General features: G+C 34.2%; 2 protein-coding genes across 3 annotated transcripts in view; one reads left to right on the plus strand and one right to left on the minus strand.

Annotated features, from left to right (window-relative positions):
• Positions 1 to 5,434: 5,434 nt before the first annotated feature.
• Positions 5,435 to 5,833, plus strand: LOC150083400 (histone H2B.2-like). Its single transcript, XM_090377243.1, has one exon. It carries the CDS (start codon positions 5,435 to 5,437, stop codon positions 5,831 to 5,833), a length of 399 nt encoding a protein of 132 aa, XP_090233369.1.
• Positions 5,834 to 8,687: 2,854 nt separating this feature from the next.
• The window catches only part of LOC150083401 (recQ-mediated genome instability protein 2-like), a 41,875-nt gene continuing 35,905 nt past the window's right edge, over positions 8,688 to 14,657 (minus strand). For both annotated transcript variants that reach the window (XM_090377245.1, XM_090377246.1), the window contains exon 4: positions 8,688 to 8,854. In XM_090377245.1, the coding sequence (XP_090233371.1) occupies positions 8,688 to 8,854 (167 nt within the window). The remainder of the gene's footprint in view (positions 8,855 to 14,657) is intronic.

Here is a 14,657-nt window from a genome sequence, read left to right on the forward strand (position 1 = left end):
ATAATGATAATATTGGTATTACATTCGTTTTAAGCATTATTTTTAGTATTGGATTAAACATAGGCAAATATGTTGCTACTAAATTGTGCCTTAATAATAATAATAATAATCCAATACAATACAATATTTATTAGCCTTCATCAATCACATTACTCAAAAACTCAACATGTTATTGTTTTTATCTAATTGCTCAAACACAAATTTGACTATACAGTTTTCAATCTCACTTCTCCAAAAAAAAAAAAAAAAAAAAAAAAAGGAAGGAAGGGGAAGGAGGAAAAAAGATCATAAATTAGTTGATTCCACCTAACCAAGAAAGTGAGCAAGTAACAATTACAATTAAAATTCTAATGGTAACTCATTGAAAATTAAAAACCTTCGTAAATAAAATTTCATATGTCAGTTATTACCTTAATGTGAGTGATTACCTCAGTAATCTTAAAGTCCAACTTTGATAAACAGTTATTTATAATGTAATAAGTATGCCTTGTTCCATGGTTTAGGATGTTGGAATACATAAGCCCTTGTGTGGCGTAAACTGTAATTTGTTGCTTCTAGGGAATTTCTAGCACTCTTTATTCCATTAAGGTTTTTTTTAAACTCAAATTAACTAATAATTTCTGAGTAGGAAACAGCATCTTATATTGTAATAAAACACCTTTGCTTTTGTTAATGTCATTCCATATGTCACTTCCAATAACTAGTTTTAGTATTGTATAATTTATACATCGTAAGTAATTCAGAAGTATTGGCTCTTGCCAAAATATATACAGCATAATTTATAACTGAATAATAATAATAATAATAATAATATGGACTTCATTCGCCTGTAATGCAACTGTTCATGTAATCTCACATAATTCCTCAGTTTTAGGCTATTTGTCATCTGGATCTTATTTGCGATAAATTTTTTAAATCGATGCTAATTTTTACGAAATATTACCCTTTATATTTTTATTTTCTAAAAATTGTGCCACAAAATTCTAAACTGAAGTACAAACCTCACATACAACTGTTTTTTTTTTTTTTTTTTTTTTTGTTTTTTTTTTAATAAAATTTATTTGTGTTCGTTTTAGAAATACGGAGATGACGTTTTGAGACTTAACAGAAAAAAAGACAGAAAACAACTTTCCTAATCGAGAAAAAAAGAAGTTGGTTAAACAAGGTTTTACTTTAGAAATCGTAAAATCAAATCTAAATGTACTTATTCCAATTTTAACGCCAAATTCAAAAATTTCAGCTCTATATGATAAAAAAAAAAAAAAAAAAAAAAGAGTTCAGACAACAAACAGCTTCTTGATTAGACCGGGGTTCCAAATACGGAGGATGCAGAAAGGTCAGGGAATGACCACCGCATATTCCCGGAGCAATATGGCCTTAGTTGCTAATGCTCCTAAAAAAACCCAGATAACAACAATAACAACAAACAGCCTAAACCTAAAAATAAGCGAGACAGACTCCAGTGCCCCATTGAAACACCTCATATATATATATATATATATATATAGACAAGCAGCGACTAAAAGTCTATAAGAATTGTCTTTTTAAGCATGTTTTTACTATATTCAGTCCCAATATATTCAGAAGCACTAGCGTAGGCAGGATTTGGAACAAGGAATGAGAAGTGGGGGGAGATAGAATTTCAAAATCCATGTGATCCAGTAAAGGAATATAAAAAGGAGTTATTTTCAGACAGTTTCTGCCAACTTTTCAGTAAAAAAATAAATAAATTACAAAACAATTAATTAAGAAAACCGTATTAAAACTAATCTATGCCGTTTTTCCAATAAATTAGCTATATACAGTATATAGATATTACCATACAAGGGTGGGCAAAAGCTTTACTTTTGAAACCTCACTAAGTTTGCCACAAAATGCATCTCCCTATTATTGCGAAGCAAGTCATCACAAGTGGCCTCGGTATTGCACCTGTACTTCAAATAAAAAGCACTGCATGATAAAAGAGGTACATTGCTATTGTTATTTGCTGCGACCAAGGCCATTACAGGCGGAGATTCTTCCTCTGTCTCGGTAATACAAGGGACCTCCGTTGAAATTTTTGAGAATTATTAATTACGATTTTTACAGGACCCTTTATCAGACCTGAAGTTAGGGCTATGGCCAGTGGCCAAGGCGCATAAATTGGTATGGGTGTGAAAATATACGATTTTTTAACTTTTTTATTAATTTCTTTTCTTCAAGCACAGTTCAGCTAGTTCTTGATCTCCTGATCTACATTAATCAATAATTATCGTTAAATTGAAATTGGATCACATGTTTTAAATATAATGTATAGCTCGCAGATGTATTCAGCAGCATGTGGGACAAGTTGAAAGTAAGGAAAGCGCGCTGACAGATAAATAAAACCAACTGAACTCTGTGCTATGTAATAAACAAAAACATCACAGGAAACTGTTATCACTGTGGCAAATAAACAGCATGCAGAAGCCATAATAAGCATGTAGCACGCCTTCACTAATATACTGAAATTAAATACAGCATAAACATATTCAAGCGACATAAAAGTACATGTATATGCAAATGCTTAATGATTAAAAATAAAGAAATAAATATGCAAAAAAATTGCAAGAAAAAAATCATCGCAAAATTTTTGTAGTAAAAGCGAAAATGTAAAATGTATTGAGTTTAATTCATAGTTCAGTCCGCTGAAAAGCTATACTCCTTTTCATTCGCAACAGTTTAAGTCCCGAGGCCCTTATTGCTTCAAAATTCTACTGCTACAGTAGATTGATTCAGATTAATAAAAACCAGAACACCTTTCAATATAACCTCTCCACTTTTCAGAACATTCGCAGCATTGTACCGAAATGTTCAAAATAAAAGTTAAAATTTTTGCAAACTGAAAACCAACGTTCGAAATCCCAACAGAGGAGCTCCCTCAGCGCTGGTAAGAAGAACCAGATGGAACAAAGTTTTCATTCTTGTACCCCCTATACAATTTGACTAGGCCGGTCCTGCTTTCATTTATTCACTTTTTAGTAACAACTGCCTTCGTAATATTAAATGTTCATAGCTCTGTAAGATTGAGAATGGGATACTTATATCTTTCTCTGTCATTCACGATTTTAGAATATATTATTTGTTTATTATTATTATTATTATATTAGTTTATCTCATTAGACTGAAAATAGCCTAAAGAAGTTTGGATATTGATTCACGGAACATTCTTTTTTTTGTTAGGCTGTATTTTTTATTTTTATTTATTATTTTTTTAATTTTTGTTTTCACTTATGTGGTCATTTTTAGCTATGCACTCTTTTTTCCCTTGGACATTTGTACCGGTGGAGGTTTTTACCGTGGGTATTTTCCCCTAGATTCAATTCTATCAATATATGCTAATGCGCCTAAAAACAATAATGCCAAATTAAATAGCGCAAACATTTACTATTATATAAAAATATTAAATAAATACTTCTGATTTAAACTTATTGCATCGAGTATTAATATATTTCTTATCTTACCTTCACTTTACATTGATAATTCAAAATTTCGGGTAATAAACAGATTAGGGACTTTTGATAAGATCCAGTCGAGACGGCGTGACTAAATGATATTGTAATTGCTGAAAATAGTATGGTTTTTTTTTTTTTTTTTTAATATAGCTGTGTCGAAATTCTGAAAAAAAAATTTTAACTTTTTGGGAATGCCAAATATTGAGGGTATATGGATAATTTTCCTTAAAATTACAATCTGATGTCAACATGTATCTTCTGTTTTCTCAGTTTTCATATATAAAACAAAACAAAAATAATAATAATAAATCGCTACCGCTACTAAGTATCCCCAAAGGTAAAATCTTGGGAAGTTTAATCTGGGGACTGCAAAGCTTGCCAATTTTTTGTAAATAATGTGCCATTATTTACAAAATAATGTAAAATGAAATGGTGCACTTGTAAAAAATCACTACTGACGAGTAATTGAAGGCCTGCCATAGAACGTCCAGCTTTCCGACAGAATTCCATCAACTTGTCAACGAAAATTAACACAATTTTGGTTCTAGGATTCTCACAACTAGTTGTGGAAGATTTCAGTAAAAAATAAATGCTGAAACTTTCGTCTTTTCTAATGGGGAAACTATCATATGGCCATATTCGCCACTGCGTAGATACTCGAGAAATCGGGAGAGGGGATCCAACGGCTGGTTTGGTATCGGGTAATTATCATGCGGAGAGCGATTTTCCCGCCCAAACGAGTATAATGATATAATGGGAGAACGCATGAAAAAAAAAAAAAAAAAAAAAAACCCAATAGCGTCGCTGATCTCTTACATATGTGTGTAAAGGGGCCAAGTATATCATCATTCTTCTCTTTCTTGGTGATTCCATTCTACTTCTGACTTTCTCAGGGTAACTCGGGGAATTTTTTTTTTTTTTTTTTTGACTGGTGCAGCATAAGTCTCAAGGCTTCCTTGCACTATATAGCTAATAATAATAATAAGTACGATTCCGTTGCTGGCTAGAGATGGAGCAATATTTCACATCATCGGAAAGAGAGGAAACTTTATCAGTTCTTATCAAATCATGGCCGAGGTAGTTGGTTTCAGCGAGGATTTCATAGTTTTTCATTCCACAGACACGATAATAACAATGATGCCCCTTGGCAGTGTGAGATTAAGGCACGAGCTAGCAGGGCAGCCATCCAGGGCGCCATTCTTACAGGGATTCCAGAGACTGAAGGGAATTTTTTTTTTTTTTTTTTTTTATAAAACCTTATAAGGCCAAAAACTAAGGCCAAAGGAGCGCCGAAATAATCTTTCTGCCCGGAGCGCAAGAATACCTTAGTTCGGCCCTGCCCCTTGGCCTTAGTTGTAAAGTGTAAATACCACAATTTACAGTAAGAACGAAGTGCAGTATTAAGTTACGCGGTGACAGACAAGACGATAGAACTGTCAGTTTGAATCCTCTTCGAAATTCAGCATAGGTCTATTTGTGCAATATTTATTTTAGAGTTTATTATTAATTATGTGAAGTTTATTACTATGTGCAAAATAAAAGCATGCGACTGTATTGAAAACAGAAACAAAAAAAAAAAAAAAAAGCTTTAAAATTTTTTTGTAACACCAGTTGATTTAACCGTCTTCAACTGATGGTACTGAAAACAGATTCTAACATCTCAAAAAAAAAAAAACTCCAACACTCTCTGGCATTCAGGAAACTCATCGAAAACAAGAATATAAAATTACGAATAAGCCATTGCCAATCAACATAATTCCCGCCAAAATTGTTGCTCTAAAAAGTGATAAATAAAAATACTTCATAATGCACCAATCATATAAGTGCTCGGATGCATAGCTTACAGTAACGTCCTCTTTCATTTCAATCCGCGTTTTGTCTATAAATAAGTTGTGTGGCGAAATGTGATGTATTTCATTTCTGTGTTTCTGTTGTATTGAGTGTTTGGTTTCGTTGTGATAATGCCGGCTAAGTTCAGTGGAGGGAGTATCAGTGGTGGCGGTAAATCTAAAAAATCTATAAAATCTCAACCGACTACTGGAAGTGCCAGTAATAGAGGTAAAAAGTTAAGACGAAGGAAGAGGAAGGAAACGTTTAGTGTCTATGTGTATAAAGTACTGAAACAAGTTCATCCTGACACTGGGATTTCTGGTAAAGCTATGGGAATTATGAACAGTTTTGTATTGGATTTATTTGAACGGTTGGCTGGCGAAGCTAGTCGTTTAGTGCATTATAGCAAAAAAAATACGCTCAGTAGTCGCGAAATACAAACAGCCGTTCGGCTGTTATTACCTGGAGAATTGGCAAAGCATGCAGTTTCTGAAGGAACGAAGGCAGTCACCAAGTATACAAGCAACTAAAAAGAGCGTTAAAACAAAAAAAAGGCCCTTTTCAGGGCCACCCAAATTTTGATAAAGGGATATTAGATCGTACTTCTCGACCAAGACAGTCAGTAGGGAAGAGATTAAGAAAAACTTCATAAGGTTATTAGCACATTACTTTAAAATATATAGCCTTATCGCATGGATAACTTTTGTAATAAAGATTTTTATTTATAAAGCCGTCTACGTTTAAGGTAACTCCTGCTACGAAAAACTCATTTTGAGTTTCCCAAAAGTAATTTTGGAATCGCTAAAAGTAGACCACTTCTAGAAATCATTGCTATTTTTAATGCACACCTATCCATATTTCGAGGATGATTATATCGCCATGATGTATAGGTAAGGTTAATAATTGCACCAGTGGATTTTCAGTCTAGCCGAAAATAGTTTTAATACCCGTATTTCCAATTTTAATATATCTACCCACTTACTATTACAGCATTGTTTTTATGTTACGTTTGCCTTAATTTTATTCCTGCTGTTCACCATACATTTACAGTTGGTTAATGTGAACCTGTTTTGTATGGATTGTAAATGAATTAGGAAAACATTTTAATAAAATTTCAAATATCAATTTTCATTTCAAACTCCATGTTCACAACCATATCTTTTTAAATAAACGGAATTTAATCCTCGAACAAATGCAAGTGGATTCTTGTTCTTGACAACAAGCATCACATTCTTAAGAGTTGAAGGTGATCAAAGTGCACTACAAAAATTATAAGAGAAAAAAAACTAAAGGAAAAAAATATAGTTTTTCTGTTTACTATTAGCGCACTTCAGATTTGAATGGTCAGTTTGCCAAAATCTCTCAAGGGTGGTGGTGTGTTCACCGGCTGATTTGCATGTGCTGCAGGATAACCAGAAGTGAGGAAAATTCAACTCCGCCTCATGAAATCGACCTCGGTTGAAGAGGAATTTTAGACATATACTTTTATTATTGCCATGCTCTTTAGAGAATTCGAGGTGTGTATTTAAGACCTACTACCTCCAGTGTAGCAACTCAGTGCTATTAAGCATCTTCATGTGCTTAGAAGAGAATGAGATAAGTAATCTGATGGCTATCAGCATTTCTGTTGACGCTGTCTGCATTCTGTGCGTTGTGATTCATTAATCACTGATATTTGGTTTTTCTGAGCCCGACAAACGATTTCTTATTAGGCAAAATGGGTTAGTCTTTACAATCTGGTACTCCTTTTGCGAGTAGCAGTGATTGGTATGCCTGGCCTGCTATGGTTAGTCTCAGGATGTTTATCCTTGCTGTTTTAAAATCAGTTCCCGATTTTAAAACAACGGCAAGTGGGGAGGCTTGTCAATCACTGCTACTCACAACGATCAATCGGAAGGGGTACCAGATTGTAAAGACAACTAAAAAAATGTTATCTTTACCTACCATGGTGTCCAGTATACTATGTTTTGTAATTAAAATAAGTAACGTTTTGTTAATTGCCTTTCAAGCACAAAAATAACCAGTTATTTTTATCCGACCTGTCATGAAGTTATTTCATGAAGATTGATTAGTTATTGTTTGTAAACTGAAGAAGTGAACTATGAACAGGAAGTGGAGATTGAGTTCTGGTTGACATGGACCTGGCATGTGGAGAGAACATGGTGATGATGAAATTTTTTTGGAAAGATCTTAAAAATTCTTTCTTTCTTTCCTCACAAATTTTGCCACTTTTGTGAGTGCATTCTCTTTGATACCAACAACTTTTTCCATGGTTAGGGGAGGAATAAGTCAATCATGCCGAAACAAGACTACCTATTGAATTATCTAAATTCCTCTGTAATAATGAGTTTTTTATTATGCAGGGGAAACATTGCTATCATAGAAGAAGGGGAATTGGTTTTAAGAAATTGTCCAGGCTTATTATTTTTTTCCTTATTGTAAGCAGTGGTTTGCATTGTATAATTCTTGATTTAGTAAATAATGCTCAGCTTAACAGATGATATTAATGGAAACAAAAATTAAAATGGGCTGCTTGCTGGTCTTATAAAAAAAACTTTTGTCATTTTATTTTCGATTAGCCTGAAATTCACTAGGCTTTTATATCCATAGAAGGAATTTTGAACAATAAGTAGTATTTTCTTATAAAGCTACTTCTTTTGTCACCCTTTTTATTTTTCTAACATTGTCTGCCCTCTCTGATGAGATAGCAGTGCTCAATAAAACTGCTCTCAGAGCAATGATACTTTTTTGAAATAAATTGTACTTTCTCCTCTGGGAAATGTGATTTTATTTGAGACTAGCCAATACATAGCAACTTACTGAAAACTGAAAGTTGACAATAAGAGAACAAATTAAAACCATGTAAAAATATGTATTTTTCAGAGAACTGAAATGATAGAGGAATGACACAGTTTCACTATTTTATATATAAAATAGCGAAATTATATAAATTTATATTTTTTATATAAAATAGGGAAATATATTTATATATAGAAAAATATATAAATTTAGAATATTTCTTATTTCCAATAGCAATTTTGGTTAGAAAAAATTAAATGTGTATAGATAGTTTATCAAAGCTATTTGCTAACGTAACTGAAAATTAGGAATAATTAAGGATCATCCTCACTAACTAATGTTACCTTCCAGTCACACACACACACACACACACACACACACACAAACAAACAAACAAAATTGGGGGGGGGGGGGGGTAAAAACCTTACACTCCTTCTAAGAAAGGCTAACTCAGACTAGAATGAAAATTCTTTGAGTGTTCTCTCTCTGTCTCCCTTAATGTACATTAAAATTTTTTCTGCAAGCAAGAAAAGATACTTCTCTTCAAATACAATTAAAGTAAACTTTATTTAAGCAACTGGTATATCATTTTTTAAGTTCTATGTGATTGATGTATGCCCATAAGTCAGAGGTTTCTAACTTCCAAAGGGCTTCAGCATCTGAGACTGATGACAAATTGGTTATTTTCAAGGCTCTAATTTGTAAATTTAAGCCAGCCTTTACAATGTTTCCCAGCACCATACAGTATTTACCTGAAAGAAAAAAAAAAAGAAAGAATTTGTTGTAGACAGGCTACAAATTACTGTACCTATTTATCCTTGTATAAACATACCTTTTAACCCAAAAATATACTTTCATCCACTTTAATGGAAACTATAAACTATACCTATCCTATCAGTATTTTCACCATTACTTTTCCTCTCAGGCTAAATATGTTATTCGAAAAGGAACTGTTCAGAAAATATAATCAAAAATTTATCAACCCTATATAAAGCAAAAGATATGTTATTAAGTACAATTCAAATCTTTTCTGAAAACAAGAAATGATGCTTCTCTTCAAATACAATTAAAATAAACTTTATTTAAGCTACTCATAAAAAAAAAATTGTAAGTCAATTAAATTAACAGTTTAAATTAAAATACTGATAAGTAATGGCACTCAGTTTCAAAAATATCACTCTTTGTCAAAGGTAAAATTATAAAACTCAACAAAAGTATAAAACTCAATATATTTAAACATATTTTACTTCTGAATTGCACATTATGACAGACTTGGGAACATTCTGCTAGGTGTGTGCACGTTTTTAACATGCCATGGGAAATGCCAAAGACCGGTCAAGAGTCATTTGGGTAAAATTTCCATTTCATATTGAGACAGATGTGATATTACTGTATGCTGTTTGTCTTTTTATTTTAATACTTGTATCATGTTTAAATTAGAGGTGGGCCTGGTGACTTTTCCGCTATATGAACTACTTTAAAAATAAATACACCATTGTAGAATTTTTTATTATAAAAATACATTAGGTAAAAAATAATTTACAAGGTTTCTGGCATTGGCATTCCTCAGAAAATAAAATTTTTTTTTGTGTGTGTGTGCGTGTGTATTATGTGAACTGAAATATTTCTGTTACTGTTGTAACAAAAAAAAAAAAAATGTTTAATGCCTCCCTACTGCCCTCTGCACTTAAGAGCATAAATGCTAATTCTCCAGGTTTATAATGGAGGAATCCATCTTTTTGATTCATACTGATCACCTTCTTTGTCTTACTGTTATTTTTGCAAAAAAAAAAAAAAAAAAAACACCAAAGCTACATTAAAATCTGAATTCTTAAAAAATTCTATGAATTTCTTTTTCATTAACAAATATGATCATCATCAGCCATTTTCAATCCACTGCAGGCTGTGTCCTGCCAAGACCATTTTAGTTCTTTAATTTTGATAAGAATGTCCTTTATTTGTGTTCGCTTCCTAATCCATGTGTTTCTCTTCTTATCTGACAGTCTGATTCCTAATATAATTTGTTCCATTCTTTGCTGTGTAGTTCTCAGCTTCTCTTCCATTCTTTTGGTGAGTGCCCAAGTTTCACTTCCATAAGTCATGGTGGGGGTGTACATTGGTTCATTATTTTACGTTTCAGACAAATTGATTATTGCTCCTCAGTATGTGACTATATTTCCTGAATGCTATCCATCCGAAATTTATTCTTCTCTTGACTTCCAGCCATTTATCATTATTATAGCTAATAACTTGTCCCAGATAAGTATATGAATCCATCTTTTCAATTACTGCTCCTTCAATGATTATATCCCTTTCTGTGGCATACTTCTCCATTACTTTTGTTTTAGCCATATTCATCTTTAGTCCGAAATCCTTACTAACTCTGCATAACTGATTAAGATTTTCCTCTAATTCTTTGGGATCGTGGCTTATGATCACAATGTCATCAGCAAATCGTAAATGGTTTAGGTACTCTCCATTTACATTGACTCCTTTCTGCGACCAGTCCAATCTTCTGAAAACTTCTTCAAGGGCAACAGTAAACAACTTCAGAGATATTGTGTCTCCTTGTCGAACTCCTTTCTCAATTTTAAATTTGCTACAGTCTTTGTCTAGTCTAATAAAGGAGGTAGCGTTCTCATGTATTTTCTTCAAAATCATAATATATGGGATATCTACACCTTGTCTTTTCAGTGCCTGAAACATTGCCTTATGCTGTATAGAGTCAAATGTCTTTTCATAATCAACAAATGCCAGGCATAATGGTGTTTTATATTCATTTTCTTTCTCCATTAGCTACGATATTACATGAAGGTGATCCACAGTCTTTTGGTTGATTCTCATAAAGTATTCTTTCTAATTTGTTAGTAATGACCCTTGTGAACAACTTCGTAGATGTAGGATAACAAGCTAATTGGTCTATAATTTCTAATTTCTGATTTATCTCCTTTCTTATGCAACAAAACTATGATTGCATTATTCCACTCCTTAGGCATCACACCTTTTCTAATGCATTTTGTGAAGAGTCTTGCCAGTTTCTGTCATGTCTCTTCCTCCCAATTTTAACAACTCTACAGTAACTTCATCCTTCCCCAGGGCTTTCTGATTCTTCAAATTTCTTCAATGCATGTTCTACCTCATCAGGAAGGATGAGGTAGAACATGCTGCATCATTCCCTCGCTCCTTGTATAATTCTCTATAGTAGTCTTCTGCTATTTGAATTATACCTTCTCTGCTATTTATCAGTACACCATCGCTTTTCTTCAGTTTCAGTACCATTTGTCTTTTTGTATTACTCTTCATGGCTGCTGATTTAAGTCCTTTGTTTTCCCTTAATGCTTGTTCTACTTTTCTTGTGTTAAATCTTCTTATGTCCTTTCTGAGTCTCTTTCTAATGGCTTTGCATAACTCAGTGTACTCAATTTTATCCTTGTCAGTGTTTATCTTTCTCTTCATTTGTCGTTTTTGGTTCATCCTGACAAGTGTTTCTTGACTAATTTTTTCTTCTTTGGATTTCTTTTTACTTATATGTTTCTTGGGTTTTATCACTTTCAGAATGTTGTAGTATTCTTCGTCGATATCTTGGTCCTGAACAGTCTGCAGAAGCTCAAACCTGTTCTTAAAAAAGTTCCAGTACATGCTGCTTTTTCTCTTCTTCTGTTATCTCAAAGACCTTTGTATTATACAAGGTGTCTCAAAAATACACGGCACAACTTCAGGAATGAGTTCCTCATATGTAGACAATAAAAATATTTTATATCGAGGAGACAGGTTTACACCCTGTATACTCGAGTCAGTTTTTTCCTTTCTTTTCTTATATTTATATCAAGTGTGCATCTTACCATTCTATGATCACGTCCAACATTTACCTTGTTCAGGATGGTAACATCATTCACGATATATCTTCTGTTAGTGAGGACAATACATTGACAACATTAGTTATCAATTTCATTAGTTGTTAATCCATTCAGGCACTTCCATATCCACTTTCTGTTCATTCTTTTCTTAAAAAAAAAAAGTGTTCATTATTGTCATTCCTTGAGATTTTTGCAAATTCCACATGTCTGTCATTTCTTTCACAAATTCCAAAATTTCCTATAGTTCACCTTTCTGCACTGTTTTGTCTCTTTACAACCTTAGCATTGAAGTCCCTCATAATGACAGTGTAGTGGGTTTTCTGCTCATCTAGAAGACATTTCTTCAACCTCTTCATCATCATCATGGCTCGATGTTGGTGCATAAATAATTATAACCTTTAGCTTGTACCTCTTAGAAATCCTGAGCAGTAGTGTTGACATAAAACCTGTGCTCCGGAACTTACTCCTGTTCTTTGCTGCCTTTTTTCAGTTTCTTATTTTTCCGTCTGTTTGGAAATTTGCTCATATCCAGCCAGTTCCTAAAAAGGGTGACAAATCCCTCCCATCCAATTATTGTCCCATTGCAATTACTTCACTCATTTCTAAAGTAATGAAGAAATCAATTAACTGCCAACTGTTAAACTACCTAGAAACCTTACGTCTGATCAACGATCACCAGTATGGATTCTGTCAGTGTCATTCCACTGGTGATAATCTGGCTTTGTTACTCATTTATGGACAAATTCAATGGAAAAGTTCATTGAAACACAAACAGTTGCTCTTGACATCTCAAAGGCTTTCGACCGTGTTTGGCATAAAGGTCTCCTAAACAAACTTCCATCTTGTGGTTTGCCAACTGTTTTTTTGTAATTAGTTATCCAGTTTTCTCTCTGATCACTCACTGACGGTGATGATAGATGGCTCTTTGTCTTCTAACTTCTCCACTTGCTGGTGTCCCCCAAGGTTCAGTTCTTTCCCCCACTAATTTCCTATTGAATATTCATGACCTTCTTTCATCGACTGGAAATCCTATCCATAGTTTTGCCGATGATAGCACATTGCATTCCACTTTCCATTTTGAGAAACCTTTCCCTGCTCAATCAGCTTCAACTTCTTGAATATCCGCTACCAATTCCTTAAATGCCGATCTCCAGGTAATTTTCCAGTGGGGCAAAGACAACTTAGTTGATTTAAATCCTTCTAAAACTCAGTCTTGTCTTATATTTTGCAAAAAGGATCCTTCTGCTCCTATGCTTATCTTTGGTGACACTCCGATTTCTAGGCAAGATGATATATCTCTTTTGGGGATTACCCTGACTTCTAGCATTAGAATTAGCATTAGCAGAGGCATATGATGCAAGAAAGCAAGCTTATTCAGCATCAGCCAAAAAAAAAAAAAAAAAACCCACTCCCATTTCACCCCTCCGTTCGTTCGAAATACCTGTCCAGTTGAGCTTTAAATTTGTTTAGGCTATCAACTTCAACAACAAGTGATGGAAGTCGGTTCCACCAACCAACCACCCGCTGGCCAAAGGCAAATTTCCGCACATCTATCCGACATCCGTCCTTCCTCAATTTGAATTTATGCCCTCTGAGGTGATTATTCTGAGAAAGATGAAGAATCCCATTGGCATTGGGCATGCTCAAACCATTCAAAGCCTTATACACCTCTATCAGATCACCTCGCCGGTGCCTAGTCTCCAGACTCTGTAATTTGCAAAACTTAAGCCTTTCTTCATAAGAGCAACCCTTTGTTCCATTTACTAATCTTGTTGCCCTTCTCTGTACCCGTTCCAGCAGCTCTACATCCTTCTTGAAATGAGGCCTCCAGACCTGTATACAGTACTCAAGATGTGGCCTTACCATTGCCTTATACAAGGGAATAATCACCTCCTTATCCCTGCTAGAAAAATTCCTGTATATCATTGACAAGACACCATGAGCTACTCTTGCAGCTCGTCTGCACTGCTCAGAGAACTTCATATCTGCCTGCACAATTACCCCCCAGGTCCTTTTCATTCTCCACCACTGTCAGTGTAGTACGCAGAGTTCATATGTTGCTCTGGGGTTACTGTTTCCCATATGCAGCACTTTACATTTCTCAATGTTAAACCTCATTTGCCACCTCTCAGCCCATCTGTTCAACCTTTCCAGATCCTGTTGCAGCAGCATAGCGTCAGTATTGTCCTTAACGACCCTGCCAACCTTTGTATCATCTGCAAACTTGGACATTAAACTTGATATCCCATCATCAATATCATTCATAAACACCGAAAACAACAACGGACCCAACACTGAACCTTGAGGAACTCCACTAATAACATTAGTCCACGTTGAGCAGTGTCCATTGATTACCACTCTGTCTTCTGCCACTCAACCATCCCCTTATCCATAGGAGCAATTTGCCTCCAATGCCACACTGCTCCAATTTGTGCAGCAGTCTTCCATGTGCAACAGTATCAAAAGCCTTTCTAAGATCCAAATATATAATATCAAAGTTATTCCCTGCATCCAGTTCTTTTGTGACTACATCATAGTATCCAATCAAATTGGTCAGGCAAGACCTGCCCTTAACAAAACCATGCTGCGTCTGAGCTATAACTGAATTCTTGTCTAGATGATCCTGCAGTGCTTCTTTAACCAGCGCCTCCATTAATTTACCTGGAACAGAAGTTAAACCAACAGGTCTATAATTACT

The sequence above is a fragment of the Mastigoproctus giganteus genome, chromosome 7, assembly GCF_048544385.1.
Source record: "Mastigoproctus giganteus isolate SK-2022 chromosome 7, ASM4854438v1, whole genome shotgun sequence".
NCBI classification, from domain to species: domain Eukaryota; kingdom Metazoa; phylum Arthropoda; class Arachnida; order Uropygi; family Thelyphonidae; genus Mastigoproctus; species Mastigoproctus giganteus.